An 18,235-nucleotide genomic window follows, 5' to 3' on the forward strand; every position below is an offset into this window, starting at 1 on the left:
GTGATTTACTGGCTCAAAAAGCCTTGTAAAAACACACTGAACTGAAGCAGTATAGTTCAAGAAGTCCTGCAGCTGGTCTAATATGGAAAAATATTTAATACAAATGTAACATAGCTTCTGTACTGTATGGGCTTCGCATTTCTGGAAGTTTGCCCTTTAAAGTCCCCCTGTAGTCAATACATTTATCCCTTAAAACTCATCTTTGATCACCAAAATGACATATGTAAACTTGAAAAAAATGATTCATGCCTTAAAATAGCTTGAATGTAACTACACCCTTGCCTCATTTAGTATTATGCGGTTCTATTGATATGCAAATTAGCCCTGCCTCCACTCACTCACACTAGCTCAGATCCACTCGTTGACGACGTGATTGGTTACAACTTACAAGGTAGTTTGTGACGTCAGAAACACCCGCGATTTCAAAATGTGTTTTTGAGACTGTCTTTAGTTCATTGCCGTTTTAAGGAGAATATACTCAGCAATGGTGTTGACTGATGAATTTGTACATTGTTTGTCTTAAAGCATATTAAAAACACCACATAGACATATTAACAACATTAAAAGCTTGATTTCCCCACAGGGGGACTTTAAGGAAGGCAGTTCACTCAGCGGCCATCTTGGAAATAACGCAGGCAGCTATCTTTGACGTAGCTGATATACACTGCCTAAATAAACACTAGCTAATTAATACTTTTATTCAACAAGTATGCAATAAATTGGTCAAAAGTACAAGTAAAGACGTTTAAATTGTTGATAACGATTTCTATTTGAAATAAATTCTGTTTCTTTGAACTTTCTATTCATTAAAGAATCCTGGAAAAATGTAATCACAGTTTCCATAAAAATATTAAGCAACTGTTGAAGGTCATGAGACCGAAACGTTGCTAATACATATTTTTGGATACTTTTTGCAAGTATTGATAGTGTGAGGGATTTCCTTTTGTTTTTTTCAACATTAATAATAAGAAATGTTTCTTGAGCAGAAAATCAGCATATTAGAATGATTTCTGAAGGGTCATGCGACACTGAAGACTGGAGTAATGATGCTTAAAATTCACCTTTGCTGTCACAGGAATACATTTTTTTTTTTTTTTACAATTATTAAAATAGAAACACATAGGCAATGGTAGTGTACTTATTTCAGTGGAGAAAGACAGAAATATTACATTTTGCAAATAATGCAGAATAATGGTCTTCTATTTTTTGCTTCATTCAATGATTTCACTCATATAAATATAAATATTATATAAAATATTATATTAAATCAATATGAATATTTTTTGTCAAAATTTTGCATTTGTGATGCTAATAGTCATCAATGTCATTTTGAAACAACTCAGTTAGCAGTTAATTAATGCTTAAAAACTGTATTTTTCAGACTGATCCAAAAAGCTTTCAAACTCTCAAAAAGCTGATTAGCTCTTTTAAAAGAAAGGTGGGATTTCTATTTGTAGTGTGTTATGATGAGTTGACTTGGTGTAAATTTGTATTTCTTTCTTTCTTCCTTGCTAAACTTTGTATTTGTGGTGTTAATTAGATGAGACACTAAAACGCCTAAACATATCTTCCCTTATGTCTTTTCACAGGAGGAGTGCCAGAATTACATCCGTGTTCTACTCGTCAACGGTGACAGGCTGTTTACATGCGGAACAAATGCGTTCACTCCTATTTGCACCAATCGCACGGTAATGTAAATGCAACAATGCATTCAAAATAATGCAGAGGCTTTCTGACCTATTACACATACTTTGTCCCAGCTTTCTCTCCCCCATTGACCTCTTTTGACATTTTCCTCGCCGCGTGGGCAGTGTAGCATAGCATGTGGTATTTCAACCAAAGCCTGTGGTTTATTTCAGAGTTTTCTTCATGCTTCATCTCAATAGAAGCTTTCTTGAGATCTTGACAAAAGCAACAAATAAGGCCTGTTTTTCTGATAAGGTGGGAACTTGTAGCATCTCTAAGTCCTGTGTCCTTTGTGGAAAGTTCACACTTGTTATGCAGGTATCGTGCAAGCATTTGCACTTTATCTTTGATAAAAAAAATTCCAACGCATGGTTTGCAGAATAGTTGCTATAAGTGCCACTCAATGCAGCTGATTGAAAGATAAGCATCTCCGCCAAGCACATTTACTGACATCCCCCATTATTCCTCCTCACATCTCCTAGTTTTCATTCATGCATGTAAGTCTCTTGTGCTCGAACCCCTGAATTTGAATGACTGGATTATTTGTCTATCCTTTCCTCAAACCTGATCATGATGATGACAGTTGATTCGCGTACGATGGCAATCATCTCCTCGGTGGCTCTTTGAAGGATGGCGGGAATTATTGACTCAAAGCTAAATCACCGCAGGGATTTACCATCATGAGTACCTCATGCCAGCAGGAAAGGACTTAGCGCAGCCAGGAAGGCACGAGTGAAAAGTCTCCATCATGTCCTTGTAACGCCGCCAGTGAAGCTGCATCTTTAAACAAGCGGCTATCGAGACGGTGTATAGCTCAAAACACAGCTGCCAGTGTCCTGAAGAGGAGTCTTTCAACCCTCTCCATTAATGTGCATTATGGGTAGCGTGTCCATATCTACGAAGGCTTCCGAATGTCATTTGTTAGAAGGTGTTCCATCAATAAACGCCTTTCATCTTTCTTCGCACCCAAGAAAAGGCACATCCGTTCAGGCATTGGCTCGGGCAGAAGTATCTCCCTGGCACCGGCGCTTCAAAAAGACTGCCTCGCCTTGCCAAACATGCAAATTTGCCTTACTTTATTGCCAGCTAAATGGGCTCGGGGGTCCTGAAGGAAGCCGAGACACTTCCAGCCATTCGCAGAGGTTTTCTTCGAGCCAACATCAAGGATAATCCCTCTTTACATTGATTACACAGGGCAAGTGTTGCGGCCGTCAGCTGCATGTAAGATAAAAGCATTCAAGAGAGGCCACACAGGATCTAATCCGCCTTCGGGACAGACCAAGCACAATGCAGTATGTCAGATTTCCTGCTACAAAAATAAGCAAGTCACTGAAGACATGACATTTCGGGCTGCATACTGTAGATACATTCAATGCATCTTTAGATGCATTGCTCAATCCCAAAACCATTCACATGTCATTTTTCTGGTAACAGATACCAGATGCATGTAAGGTAGGAGCGTCATTATAACAGAAGCTTTAATTGGATTTTTCAAATGTGTTTTTGATGCTAAATGGTTTTAATGGCACTACTGTACACATTTAAAAAAAAATGTTTTTGATGAACAGCATTTGCCTGCTTTCAAAGTAACCAAACTGACTGCTCAAATTCTTTCCCTTGTGAAAAACAGAAGCAGTCCTTTAAATCAGTGTTTTTGACTTCAAGGCCCCCCATTGTCCACAACGCTATTCCAAGGCCCTATGATTTTTCCAGTCTAACATGATTTACTGAATTTTTTAGAACTTGCAAAAATGTATATTCATTTGAAAAAGTGCCCATTATGTTTACAAATTTTGAGAAATTACAGTATTAAAATGAGGCTTCCTCGTATATATCCAGGTTTTCCAAGAAGCGGAAATCCTGGTTTTTCAAAGACATTTACCTTTACATTTATGCATTTTGCAGACACTTTTATCCAAAGCGACTTTCCATTCCAGGTACACATTTTATCAGTTCTTGCTTTACCTGGGAATTGAACCCATGACCTTGGTGTTGCTAGCGCCATGCTCTACAGTTTGAGCTATAGGAAGACAAAAAACAGTGAATTAAAATAAAAAGGTCTTGTTTTGTAGTTGTTTTGGCTTTTTGAAAATCGTTTTAAAGCCTTCTTTGAGGTTGAGTCCAGTTGAAAACCACTGCTTTAAACCGATGTGTTTCGCTAATGGCTTCTCTAGTGGTTTAGGTGGAGTGACTTTCTTGGTGTCTCCGTTAGCCTGCATGAAGGAACAGAAATCGGTTTAAAAAAACATGGACCAGCACGAAAAGTCATACCCACTTCCTGTGGTGGCATATCCCTTGTGCTTATTGTATACAAATGGAAATTACCTCCCTGTCATGGTAGCTTCCCTTTGCTGGCTAAATGTCACGCTAAGCAAGAATCAAGACTTTGCCGTACTGCACATAAGGACAGAACGGGTGTGTTGCGAACGATTAGCATTTAGCCATTGCAGTAGCCACTAGGCATGACAACCAAGTAATGAGATAAACATTATTGCCGTCTCACAAAACAGCACATGACACGTCTGGAAGTAGGCCGAGCGTTTCCACAGTAATAGATGATTCGAACGGTGAAATCATTTTCACTGCCACATCAGCTCCTCGCATATACAAAATTAGAACATCTTCGAGATTTTCACCATAGAAACGTTTGGACATATTTTCTCTGCTCAAACAAACTAATACTGTGGGCAAAATAATTATAGCTCTGGCTAGATTTTTACTCTATATTTACTAGCATTTTTGTATTGCTAGTAAAGGTATAAGAATTGCAGTCTTTCTGAATTCAATCTCTTTGTTTCTTTGCACAGCTGACTAACCTGACCGAGGTTCATGACCAAATCAGTGGGATGGCACGGTGCCCCTATAATCCTCTGCATAATTCCACCGCCCTCATCACTTCCAGCGGGGAGCTCTATGCCGCCACTGCTATGGACTTTTCTGGCAGAGACCCGGCAATTTACCGCAGCCTGGGTGGACTCCCTCCTCTGCGTACTGCTCAATACAACTCTAAATGGCTCAATGGTAGGCCTGAGCTATTGGATGAAAAATGTTTCATTGAATTATGTAATTGTAATTGACATTACAAGAAAAAAACAATAGCAATCAAGTGACTAATTGTGGTTAAAGGTTTTGGGAAAATAGCATTTCATGAAAATTTGCTTCTCTAAAGGGATAGTTCACCTAAAAATGAAAGTTCTGTCATCATTTACTCACCCTCATGTAGTTTCAAACATGTACGACTTTCTTACTGTAACACAAATGGAGATTTAGGCAGAATTACACTTTCATAGTATCTTTTTTTAAGAACCCTGGTTCTTTCATTTCAAATCAAGCTCGACAGTAATTCAGTTCTTTCAGTAACTTCAGTCATTTGAGCTAGATAAATTAGGCTTATGCCGTCAGGAATGAGATGTGCAACATGCCCTCATCCTCAAATCCCATGAACACTACACAAAAATTAATTCAATTTTAGTGTTTTTAGTCAACGGCTGATGTCCTTCCGGCTTCTGGAGCAAAACCAGTCGAAAAACACTTTTTTGTGCAGGAATATTTGCTTTTGCCGCAAAAATTTGGGTGATTCATTTTCTCACCCTCATTTGATTCCAAACCTGTGGAACACAAAAGAAGATATTTTAAAGAGTATTGGTAACCAAACAGTTTTAGTCACCATTGATTTCCATTGTATGGACAAAAAACACAGTTTGAGAAATTTTCATATTTTGTGGACTTTTTACTGTAGAGCTTGTTCTTTTCTCAAAACCTAAACATCAACGTCCAAATTGGAAAAAATTTGCCTGAGCTGGTGAGGTTAAAAATGACTTTTTTCCAATTGACTTTTTCCTCGTTCATGTTGTGCAAATGTGCTAAGCTCCTCACCACAAAAGAAAATGAATTCCCTGTCAATCACAACCACCTACTCACTTTGATTCTTACAAAGTTGGCCATGAGAGTTGCTCTTTTTGCTTTTGAGAAGCTTGTGCTTTCATGTGTTTTGAATGGGGAACGATAATTAAACGAGTGAGCACGCTTTGATCGTTTCTCACCGTAACCTTTTTCTTCTCCCATGACAAATGAGTTTGTCCATTACCTAAGCACAAGATTAATAAACGCATCTCGATGGGCCAGCGGTTCTGCTCCATGTGCAATCCGTTATTAATCACTGTCATCCTGTCCCCCGTCAGAGCCCAACTTCGTTTCCTCTTATGACATCGGCAACTTCACCTACTTCTTCTTCCGTGAGAACGCTGTGGAGCATGACTGCGGCAGGACGGTGTTCTCTCGCGCCGCCCGCGTCTGCAAGAACGACATCGGGGGCCGTTTTCTGCTGGAGGACACCTGGACCACCTTTATGAAGGCCAGGCTGAATTGCTCAAGGCCGGGCGAGATTCCGTTCAACTACAATGAACTGCAGGGAACCTTTTTCCTGCCCGAGCTTGAGCTCCTCTATGGGATTTTCACCACTAATGTGTGAGTAAAGCACTGTTTGATCACAACACAGTTTTTAAGATATCTCTTGTTATGTTCAAAGGTTTCAAACCACAGAAGTCAGCTTATGACCCATTATTTTCAGCAGGACTTCAATTTTGTGATGTGCATTGTCAGCAAAAGGTTAATGATTGCCTGTGTGTGCGCGCGCGTGTGTGTGTGTGTGTGTGTGTGTGTGAGGTAAAAGGGGTCATTTTAACTATTTGCTATTTTTTCTTTCATTTTTTGCTTACCTGCTGTTATCTCTCTGGTAGTGTGAGATCTGTATCACAGTCAGCTGTGGACAGATCCATTTTTCACAATATGATCCACTATGCTTTAGTGATTGTCTGTGAAAAAGTGTTGCATATAATTGTGTGTTTTTGTGTGTGTGTGTTTGTGTGCTGACTGCCTACTTCTAACTCTGTTCTCAGCAACAGCATTGCCGCATCAGCAGTGTGCGCCTTCAATTTAAGCGCTATTACCCAAGTGTTCAGTGGGCCTTTCAAGTACCAGGAGAACTCACGCTCCGCTTGGCTGCCTTACCCCAATCCCAACCCTGACTTCCAGGTAAGCATCCAGCAAATGACAGCCACTTTTACGGGCAGTATGCATTCGCTCCATCTGCTTTAAAAGTTAAGTGGCACTTTCCACAAATAGGGTACAGAATAGGGCCTGAAAGTCTCAAATGGTCAATGAAAGAAGGTGCTTAACCTTCAGAGAATGTTGATTATCATCCTCATCAAAGAGTTTTATTTTCCATTAATTAGATTAGTTCAACCCTGTTAACAAAATTAGGAAGCTTGATTTGTGTGATTTTTACATAATAGTAAACCAGATTATTTGTTCTATTAAATACGAAAAACTCCCAGTTTACATTTGATAAGCATCCAGACAGTGTTTTTAAAAAGGTTTACCAACGTCTAGGCTTAATGGGGAAATTTAGGAGTTTTAATATTGAAAAGGAAATGCTGATAGTTGTGTATAAATCACTCATTGAATCTGTTCTCACTTTTAACATTGAATCCTGGTTTAACTCTCTTTCTGTTAAATGCAAAAGCAGACTCTTAAGGATTATAAACATGGCTGGTAAAACTGTTGGTGAGAAACAAGTACCTCTGTGCGATCTTTACACTGTGGCAGTAAAAAGGAAAGCCTCCATTATTGTGACAGATTCTTCCCATCCCTTGCATTGTTCATTTTAGGTACTTCCATCTGGTAAACGGTATAAAGTACCTTTCGTGAAAAAGGCCAAGATTAAGAAGACCTTTATTCCAGCTACCATTGATATTTTAAAGGGGTGGTTGATTATTGTTTCACTTTTTTAACTTTAGTTAGTGTGTAATATTGTTGTTTGAGCATAAACAACATCTGCAAAGTTACAATGCTCAAAATTCAAAGCAAAGGGAGATATTTGCTTTTAAAGAAATCGCTTTTTAAGGAATACAACAAAGGCTGGTTGGGACTACACAAGCTTCCTCCCAGGTTAGTGACATCATTAACCCTAAAATGTACATAAACCCCGCCCCCGAAAAACGATTTATAGCTTATCAAGACAGAATATGCTAATCAATGACTAGAAGATAACTACACATAAGCTACATAAATTCATCAACTAACCATTCAGAAATGTCCTGTTGCTTCTACATGTTGTCACTTCTTCTTGAGTCTCTCCATCATTGTCTGAATCCGGTTTGAACATAAAAGTCTAAAAGTTTTTGAAATTTTCAGTGAATGTCTGTATGAGTGCAAGGCAAGCTGTTGAAGCTCCGCCCTCTGTGCCACAAGCAGGAGGTCATTTGCATTTAAAGGAACTGACACAAAACGGTGCGTTTTTGCTCACCCTTAAAAATGGACAATTTTAACATGCTATATAAAAATATCTGTGAGGTATTTTTAGCTAAAACTTCACATACACACTCTGGGGACATCAAAGACTTATTTTACATCTTGTGAAAAGGGCGTTATACCACCCCTTTAAATAGGATCTTAAGATGAATTTTATAGCTTTTTTATAAGAGTGGTGCGGGTTTAATGTGATTTGTATCTTAAATTTGTCTTTGTGTGGTTGTTACGGTTTTGTTGTTGAGCCTTTCTAAGACAATTTTAGGCAGATTTTTTTTATCAGTTTTCTCAAAAATATTAAGCAACACAACTGTTTTCAACATTGATAATGATAATAATTGTTTCTTGGGCAGCAAATCAGCATATTAGAATGATTTCTGAAGAATCATGTGACACTGAAGACTGGAGTGATGATGCTGAAAATACAGCTTTGAAATCACGGGAATAAATTACGTTTTAAAGAAGAACACAGTTGTTTTTTTTAATTGTAGTAATATTCCACAATATTTTTTTTGATAATTTTGTAGCCTTGGTGAGCATAAGAGACTTCTTTCAAAAACATTTTAAAAAATCTTACCAACCCCAAACTTGTGAACAGTAGTTTCGCTTGGGACCAAATGCTGGTTTGTAATTTTCAAATTGGCTTAATATTACATTTTTGGTCATTAAAATGAGTTAATAATATAATTTTTTACATGATTTTAAAAACGTGTTAAATATGGCTTTAACAGATTATGTTAAATGATGACATATGATTTTAATTGCTTAGTACAATTGAGGTCTACTCATAATATTTTGGGTGGATACTTTACATTTTAAAAACTACCTACATTTCATTCTAGGTTAATACTATACAAAATGTGGGATTTGTTTCTCTACTGCCATATAGAAGTATATTTGTGAAGAGAGCCAGGTCTCTTTCTTTTGGCAACACTCCAGCAGTAAACAACCAAAAGAATAATTTACTTTCTCACCTCAAATACCACCTATGCGCGCCCAATTAAAACGAGGTGGTGACTGATGTTTTGGGTTTTATTGCCTCATGTTTTCACCTGATTATTCTCAAAAAAAAAAAAAAAAAGAAATATGCGAGGTGAATTTTTATTTATTCTGAACAGTCCAATTATCCAAAGCCCACAAACACCCAAATCTGATATTATCGATGATAGCGAAGAGGAGACGGTTCGTGCCACGGTTCCTCAAGTCTCTCTCACAGTCATTCATTTGCCTCCATTTCCATGTCTTTGTAATGCTCAAGGTTTTATTAATAAAGTTGCCAGCTTATAACATTTTTGGCAGGACAATTGCAAACGGTAAGAATTAATAAAGCCTGTATTCATCTCATGTGGAGGATTGCCAACTTCACCATGACTGAGTCTGAAGTGCATTTAGTTTTAAGACTCTCTTCAGAAATCTAAAGTCATGGTCAGTGATCAGCTTGGAGGAATGTATCCACGTCTGAAGTATTAACCTTAAATTGCGGGTAATTGCTTGATAGTTAGAGGGTTAATCTAGGGCAGTTAAATGTGTTTTAAATCAGCGTGAGATCCATGACCAGGCCCAGATGGAGACTTTTTATTTACGTCTCCTATGCTGAATTTGGGTGAAATTCTCCGGAATGAATTTAAACACTGTAAATTGTTTGGAAACCTGTTCGATTATATGCTTCACCTCTAATAACAAACACACAACGGGCCAGATGCTCTGAATGACGTGTTCAAATTTCCTCAAGTCTTCAGAGCTTTCTGTGGAATTGGGTGCAGATTCTATGTGGGCCTTGTAATGACCCCATTAAAATGACTTGACTACCATATCTAAACCATTTAAAAACTGTCTGATCAGCATGGACTTCTTTTTTGGATCAGCTGAATCAGACTTTCTCGTCTAGCTTATTGAAGCCGATATCTGTGACATGATAATTAAGTTTTTGCAGTCCACGTAGGAATAAAAAAGTATTTTACTTTATTCTTTTTCCCTTTGAACCACAAGGATTCATGATCTACAGGAGTTCCACTTTATCTGGCTTGCTGTGACATCTTCATCAAGCATTTGTCCATGTTGTTGAGGCCAGATTTACGAGCTTCAAATTTACGGCTTCCAGCGTTGATGGAAAATAGCTTGCTGTATATTCTGTTCCTGAAAGACCAACATGCACCCCATTTGAGTAGAATTACGTCTGCGTTGATCTCCAGCTGATTGATGTTGATTATATGTGATCCGGGAGAGAGTGCAGGTTTTGTGAGGCCAGCTAATTTGTTTCTTCAAAAAATATCTTATTCAGGGTGGAAAACAGTAATTTAGGGGAAACAACTGCACTTTTCTAAATCCTTTCCTATATGAAATTATCATGATTTCACACAACAAGCAACTGCAATCTGTGCTTGTTATTTGGGTTCTTAAGATCAACAGCTTCAAGTTGTGAATTTGTATTTCCCCGCAGACTGTTAATCCTATTTTTTCTCATCATCGGTATCTCCCTGTTTGTATCTCTTTGGTTCTTTCTCAGTGTGGCACTATAGATTACGGCTCCTATGTGAACTTAACGGAGAGGAATTTGCAGGACGCCCAGAAGTTCATTCTGATGCATGAAGTGGTGCAGCCTGTCGTTCCTGTGCCGTACTTTATGGAGGACAATGTGCGCTTCTCCCATGTGGCCGTGGATGTAGTGCAGGGCAAAGACATGCTCTACCACATCATCTATCTAGCAACAGGTATAGTACCACATCACGTCTGCATTGAAAGAAAGAGAAGGTCTGTAAGTAGTATTTACATTTAAATTTAATATAGTCTAAAATAAGCACCACATTAGATATACCTTACTGATGAAGGTTAATGGAGTTGCAGCATAAGATGCTCTACTAATAGTATACTACTTGCTGCAGATTGCTAATGCAGTCCATTAGTTGTGGCTAATAGGAGCAAATTTGGAATAAATGTTTTGCAAACATGTGAGAGTTATTTTCTGAGTGATCTAATTAGTATAGAAGCTTGTTTCCCCAAATTCAAAAATAAAAGAGATAACTTTTAAGGTAATGTTAAAAAGTAAAGTCACAATTGTGAGGAAGTGATGATGGCAAAGCTGAAATTTCAGTAGCCATAATACATATATATATACATATACGTATATACTGTATACTTATATATACACACACACACATATATATATATATATGTATGTATAAATATATGTGTGTAAACAAACTATATACACGCACGCACACACACAAAATAATGTATATACACACATATGTAAACAAAAACGTTTATGTTTGAAAATCATGATTAATCGATTTGACAGCACTAATATATATATATACAGTATATATATAGCAAAAAAATGCCATTATTTATATATATATATATATATATATATATATATATATATATATACAGTTTATATATATATGTGTGTGTGTGTGTGTGTGTGTGTGTGTATAGGTATATATACAGACACACACACACATACTGGGTCTCATTCATGAAACACGAGCAGAACGAATTTTTGTGTAAATCGTGTGTAAAGTGGTTCTGGCGTAAATTTTTGGATTCATTAAAATGTTCGTATTTTCCAAATGTTAGTTGGTACGAAAGAAATTTACACCTGCTCCCAGCCACGCGTAAATAGTGTGTTTAACATCCGAACGTTTAGCTCATTAATAAGGCTGCATTTTAATTCACCTTAATCGGGTATATATTTAGCCTACACAGCATTTTGAAAAAATATTATATATAGTAATTACATACGGTTTTTCTTTTTACTTTTATTACGAGAGCCAGTAGCCTAATAGCATCTGCAAACACAAGTCCGCAAGTCTTTTTTATTTATTTATTTAAAAAAATATATATATATATATATATATATATTCAAGCTGTTTATTCTTTATTTTTTTTTTATAAAGTCCGCAAGTCACAAGTGTTGCAGTCAAGCTTCATGTCGAACCATTTTCTTTTCACTTCTGGGACTGTTCGATTAACAGATGAAATTAACTGCATCTCCATTAACTGCATCTGTAATATGCTGCCAAGCATTTTTACCTAAAGCATTATTACCTAAAAAATCATTTTTTTTAGGACCTGATATGCCATGTACGCTTGAAAATAAAATGTGGCGTTTTGAATGAACTTCTGATAATAAAACTTAAATTTCTATAAAATAAATTTCTCTTCTTCATTCGCTTTTGAGAAGACATGTTGAAATCCTTCATTTCGTGTCATAATATGATGCCCATATATAGTTGTCAGTCGGTTTTAATAGGCGGGATTTATGGTAATTGAGTATGAGCGTGCACGCGCGTCCCATTTATGACTGATTGGAATTCATTAACCCACACACACGTTTCACTATCAAATCTGACCTTTACGAAGTATTTGTGAATCCGGAGAAGAATTTTCGGGAATGTCTCTTTACGTGCAAATCACTCACATATTTACTCATATATTTACGAATGTTTCATGAATGTGACCCAATGTGTGTATATATATATACAGTACATACACCTGTGTGTATATAGTGCCTTATATGTATACATTATATGTATACAGTGTATATATATATATATATATATATAGAATGGCCGCTGAAATTTCAGATTTGTTGTCACAATATAATATAAATTACATTTTAAAATATATTAAAATACAAAAAGCTATATTACTGTTTTACTGCATTTTTAATCAAATAAATGCAGTGTTGGTCAGCGTAAGGGACTTTCCAAACCATTTTAAAAATCTTACCGACCACAAACTTTTGAAAACATATAGATAAGTCTGTTATTCCATTCACAAATAAGAAAATGAATAGTGGATAGTTAAAAAAACAGATCTTAGCCAAGAATAAAAATCTGAAATGAACATTAAAGCTTGTAATATGAAAGTAGTCAGAAAATCCCAGGTGGCCGACTTCTCATTAAACCCAGCTTATTAGAATGTTACTTTTACCATAAAAACTTTGTCGAGTGAAGACTTCTGCTTTGCCATAAGGAAGTCACAGGGGAAAACTAACTCTAATAATTGCCGGTCCACTTGAATCAATGGTCTTTGAAGCAAGCAACAGTTGGTCACCAGGCTGAATAAAGGCATTCGACACATAGCAGAGATGAAACATCAAAGGCAGCATGTACTTACATAAGGGAAAAATGTTCTGTAAGCGGTCATTTGCTATCCAGATGCACACCAGAGCCTGGAAAGCTCCAAGCATGTCTGCTCTGGCCTGTGCACTGCTGAAAAACACTGAACAGCTAGTTACCTGTCAACAGAAATTACATTACAGGGAGACACTTGTTGTTAAAGAACTGTGTAAAATAAACACTTGTTAAAGGGAAGGACACACTTGTTAAATTGTACAACATAAACACACAGGACAGTCAGGGTTTAAAAGCTGTTTGGTAATTGGGCAAGCAGCGCGTCTTTGATTTTATTTCTGGAATACACCAACTGTTTTCGAATATTGGCAGGAATCAAAGCCTCATGCTGATTCAACAGCATTCACATTGTCTGTCTAGTCTGGCAATGAGGGAATAAAGGAATGGTATTAGAAAAAAATTAAGAAAAGAAAACATTCACCCCAAAAAATATCATTGTCAAAATGTCATGTCATTTCAAACCTGTATGACTTTATTCCTTTGTGGAACAAAAAAAAAAGGAAATGTTTAATGGCCAGTTTTTTTCATATTTCTATTTTTAAAAGTGGCACATTCGGCTCATGTCTCCTGAAGGGACATGGTGATGGAAAAAAAATGTTATGGGAGGAAAAAATTATATGACAGTGCTTTTGCGTTCTCTCGCAAATGTTTTGCGTTCCCTCGAGAAACTTTGCGTTCTTTGCGAACTCAAAAGCAAAAGTTTTGCGAGGGAACGCAAAGTTTCTCAGGGGAACATATATTATATTATATTATATTATATTATATTATATTATATTATATTATATTATATTATATTATATTATATTATATTATATTGTATTGTATTGTATTGTATGTTATTGTTTTGTATTGTATTAATTATACTTATATTACATTACATTATATTATAATTTAAAAAAAATTCCTATCTCATATTTTTTCCATCACCATGTCGCTTTTTAGGGGCTCCTTACATGCCACATATTCCAAGTCTTCTAGAACTCAAAAACTTTTGTGAACGTTCAAAAGAAAGATTCAAGGACAAATCGGGCATCGCTACTTCTCTCTCGAACACACCAAAGGTTGATATAAAGATTTTCAGTCAATAATGACTATAATTTTGTGCTTTTGTCACTTAATTAGTTTACACTTTTTTAAATATTTATATTCAGCTTTAATATATACACTGTAAAAAAAAATTACATCCCCAAGTCAAAAATTTCTAGTGACTGATAACATCTAAATTTTTCAATTAGTTTGACGTATTATTTCTCATTGAGCCAATGTTAACAGACTATTGCAACAAGAATTACACTTGGGTCAATTTAAAAATTTAGATGTTACCAGACACTAGAAAATTCTGACTTGGAGAGGTTAGAAATGTTTTACAGTGTATTTATACATATTAGCACATAGTATAACATTAGTACAACTTCAACTTAACCTTATTTATATCAGTTAGTTAGTTGTCAAAGCAACATTTCTAATTTTCATTTAAGTTAAGTTTTTCATGTATTTTGTTTTGTTTCAGCTGTATTTTATTTTTTATTTGTCTATTTATTGCTATACATTCTCTCTCTCTCTCTCTCTCTCTCTCTCTCTCTCTCTCTCTCTCTCTCTCTCTCTCTCTCTCTCTATATATATATATATATATATATATATATATATATATATAAAACACCACTGGTCTGTTTCTCATGTAAACCTCTCAAATGACTTCAAAAGTCTTGGAATATTGCGCACACATTGTATGGATCACTTTTATGATATGTAAATGGTGATTCTTGCCAGCTTCAATAATGTAGTTGTGTGGAAAATAGCATCCGCCACAAATTCTTCATAATCTCTCCTTTTGTGTTCCGTGAAAGAAAGTCATACACATTTGGAACAACATGAGGATGAGTAGATGATGACAGAGTTTTAATTTCTGGGTGAATTCATTATTTAAAGCTTCAAATCGCAGTCTCTCCCAAATCTCTCACGGACTTCAGGATAAAGACGTGCTCTCAAGATCAAAGTATTTCAGAGGTGCTATAATATAAATCCTCTGGTATGTCATCTACTCCTTTATGTGCCATGTTTATAGTGTTAGCCTAAATTCAATTCATGCCAGACAATAATAGCTTGAAGTGTGAGGAACGTAGCTGGAATTTTCACAGTTGAGTGAAATGAAATAGAGCACTGAAGTCTGTTTTGACAAGTGCAGGGACCTAATCAGAGGCTCTTTTAGTATCTAAAAGTTTGACTTCTATAAAACAGCTTTGGCGTGAACAGAAGAATAGCAACAACTACTCCAAGGATAAACTAGATATTATATAGCTTATTGAACCAAATCAGGTCGCTTTTTGTGACATTATGAGACCAATGAATGTCCTCTGTGGAACACATGCTCCGGAGAGGGATTCAGCCGATAATTCTGTCCTCCTTTTGATTGCACAAAAGCCACCCTTTGGAGAAGATAATGAATCTTCTCTGGAGAGTAGTCCGCCCTGTTTGCCTTTTCAGATCCAAATAACACATCCATATTTAAGTTGACAGCCCAGGTGGCAGACTAGCACTTTATAGAATTTTCATGTGATTGAAGAGATCTGAGGTCATTCTCCACTCCTGCTTCTCTGACATAATTTCCTTCCAATCTCACCAGGTCATCAGATATGCCCCACTTGATCACCTAAACTCTTTTTCTCTCTCTTACCTTCTCCCTTAAAGTCTAACACACTCGTTCTCGAATTCCTCTTTCTAGATTACGGCACCATTAAGAAGGTCCTCTCCCCGCTGAACCAGACCATGGGCAGCTGTTTGCTGGATGAGATTGAGCTTTTCCCTCAGAAGAAGAGGCAGCCAATCCGCAGCCTGCTGATTCTTCACAGCCGCAGTGAGCTATTTGTTGGAGTCAGAGAACAGGTCATCAAAATCCCCCTGATGCGCTGCAACTTCCACAAATCTAGAGAGTAAGTACTGCAACTTCTCGGCAGACAGATGAGCAGCATCTCAAGGTAGAAATTCATTACTACTTTCTTAAAGAAAACAGCTCACCCAAAATGAAAATGTCTATGTCTTTCAAAAAACGACTTTTTATCTTTGGAACGAAAAAGGAGTTGTTTCTTGCATATACAATAAGTGAATGGTGACCAGTGATGCCCAGCACATTTTTCATATGAATTTAGATGACTTAGAGTATATTCAACAAGTCTACAAGTGTTTTTTTTGTCCTTTTTGGAGCTTGACCAATCCTACTTCCACTTTGATTTATACCCTTTTATCAAAAAAAACATATTCACTTTCTGCATCAGACACAGCTTTTCTTTTCTGTTCACTTTACCATGTGGACGTTAAAGAAAAGTATGTGTGCTATTTTTTCACAATCCAATCTATTCACAAAAAGTAAAACCAAGTCCCAGCTTACTTTGTAGCTGACTATTTTGTTACACCGCTGAATTTTTTGTTGGTAATTATTTTCAATAAGATTCTATTTGTTAGCTTTAGTTAATGCATTAGTAATCTTGAACTAACAACAGACAATTTTTACAGCATTTAATAATTTAGGTTGATGCCTTAATGATATGTAATTATACTAATGTTTTAATTGTTAATTCATGTTCGTTCATAATTAACGGTAGTTTATGAAATTAAATAGAAATTAATATGATCCTAAATTAATAAATGCCGTAAAAGTATTTTTCATTGTTAAACTCACTAAAACAATGCTTTAAACTTAATACCTAATGCATTAAACCTAAACTGAACTTCATTGTTGTGTGTTACCTGTTCGTTTCCCTTGCAAATGGCACATTTTATGTCAGAAGTTAAATGCAGATGCCATTTCATGATGGCTTTTAATAATAACAACATTTTGATTCCTGGCAAGATAAATCATACTACTAATCTTACCAGGGCGTACATGCCTGCAACTTAATTTTTCATTGCACCAGAATAAACGTAATGTCACTAAGATCGTCTGCCAGAGGGCAACAAAGAACAATCACCATGTTTGACATTGTGCCTCCAGGCCTTCATATCAAGAGCTCTTCTCTAATCTTTGCTCATAAGGGGAGATGGCAGCCTGTTCATCATCTCTCTTCATTTGCATTCCAATGAAAAGCGCTGAGTTATGTGAATATGAGCTGAGTTTTGCCTGATGCGCTTTTTCTATCCTGTTAAGCGGTTTAAAGATTGGGAGAGATCAATTACTCACACCTCTATGCTTTCTGACACAAAAGAGGAGAGCTTATGCAAACTTTTATTTTATTTTTTATAAACGGACACATGCCACAACTTTTAAAAATGACTGGTTTACTCTGCTTAATTTTTACATTCCTGTGTCACTGTACTTCAAACTTTCCGTAACTGAATGCTTGGCTATATCTTTCTGTCTGCTCTGATTATGTGTATGATAGTCCTCAATGAGTTTGAAAAGCTATTTGGTGTGTCTCCGGGCCGTTCTCTGTTTCTGATGAAAGTCATCAAGACTCAAGGGAAATATTGCCAGATTAAGTTATGCCAATGCAAGCTATATTTATAATAAGAAGCATGTGTGCACTTAAAGGTGTTTAACTATTTAAAAGGCTCATATCGTGTGGTTTTATCATTCCATAAATTTCCCTGAGGTCCACTTATAAAATGATTCAAGTTTTTGTTCCACTTAGTGTCATAATGTAGATTACAGCAGTGTTTCCCATCCCTGTTCCTGGAGGCACACCAACACTACATATTTTCAAACTCTTCCTAATCGAACGGACCTGATTCGACTCATTAGCACATCAGTAGAGACTCCAAGACCTGAAATAGATAGGCCAGCTCAGAGATTCACTCGGCCAACTTACTGAGGCAAACACTGCACAATGGTATCGCTTTTTACAACGTCGGACACATAATGGTAATTAATATGATAAGCCTTTTGCTTGACTACGTTATCAAACAGCTAATAATGTGTTGCTAATGCTACACAAACCATGTTCCCATTCGCCATCTCAGAGTCAGACAGCTGCCTTCTAACAATCATCAGAAATGCTTTGAACAACTCAGAACGTCAATGGAGAAAGGCATATAGTTGCTCATAAGATCGTAATACACATCATACACCTGCTATATTAGTAAATCTACCCGATTTTTCATTTCAA

General features: G+C 36.5%; 1 protein-coding gene across 1 annotated transcript in view; it reads left to right on the top strand.

The window, feature by feature from the left end:
- sema5a (sema domain, seven thrombospondin repeats (type 1 and type 1-like), transmembrane domain (TM) and short cytoplasmic domain, (semaphorin) 5A) overlaps window positions 1–18,235 on the top strand; it is a 131,565-nt gene that overhangs the window by 68,929 nt on the left and 44,401 nt on the right. Inside the window, exons 6-11 of the mRNA XM_082183535.1 lie at window positions 1,590–1,688; window positions 4,494–4,707; window positions 5,868–6,153; window positions 6,585–6,720; window positions 10,502–10,706; window positions 15,859–16,066. Of these exons, the coding sequence (XP_082039661.1) occupies window positions 1,590–1,688; window positions 4,494–4,707; window positions 5,868–6,153; window positions 6,585–6,720; window positions 10,502–10,706; window positions 15,859–16,066 (1,148 nt within the window). The remainder of the gene's footprint in view (window positions 1–1,589; window positions 1,689–4,493; window positions 4,708–5,867; window positions 6,154–6,584; window positions 6,721–10,501; window positions 10,707–15,858; window positions 16,067–18,235) is intronic.

Source organism: Leuciscus leuciscus (genome assembly GCF_965113295.1).
Source record: "Leuciscus leuciscus genome assembly, chromosome: 11".
NCBI classification, from domain to species: domain Eukaryota; kingdom Metazoa; phylum Chordata; class Actinopteri; order Cypriniformes; family Leuciscidae; genus Leuciscus; species Leuciscus leuciscus.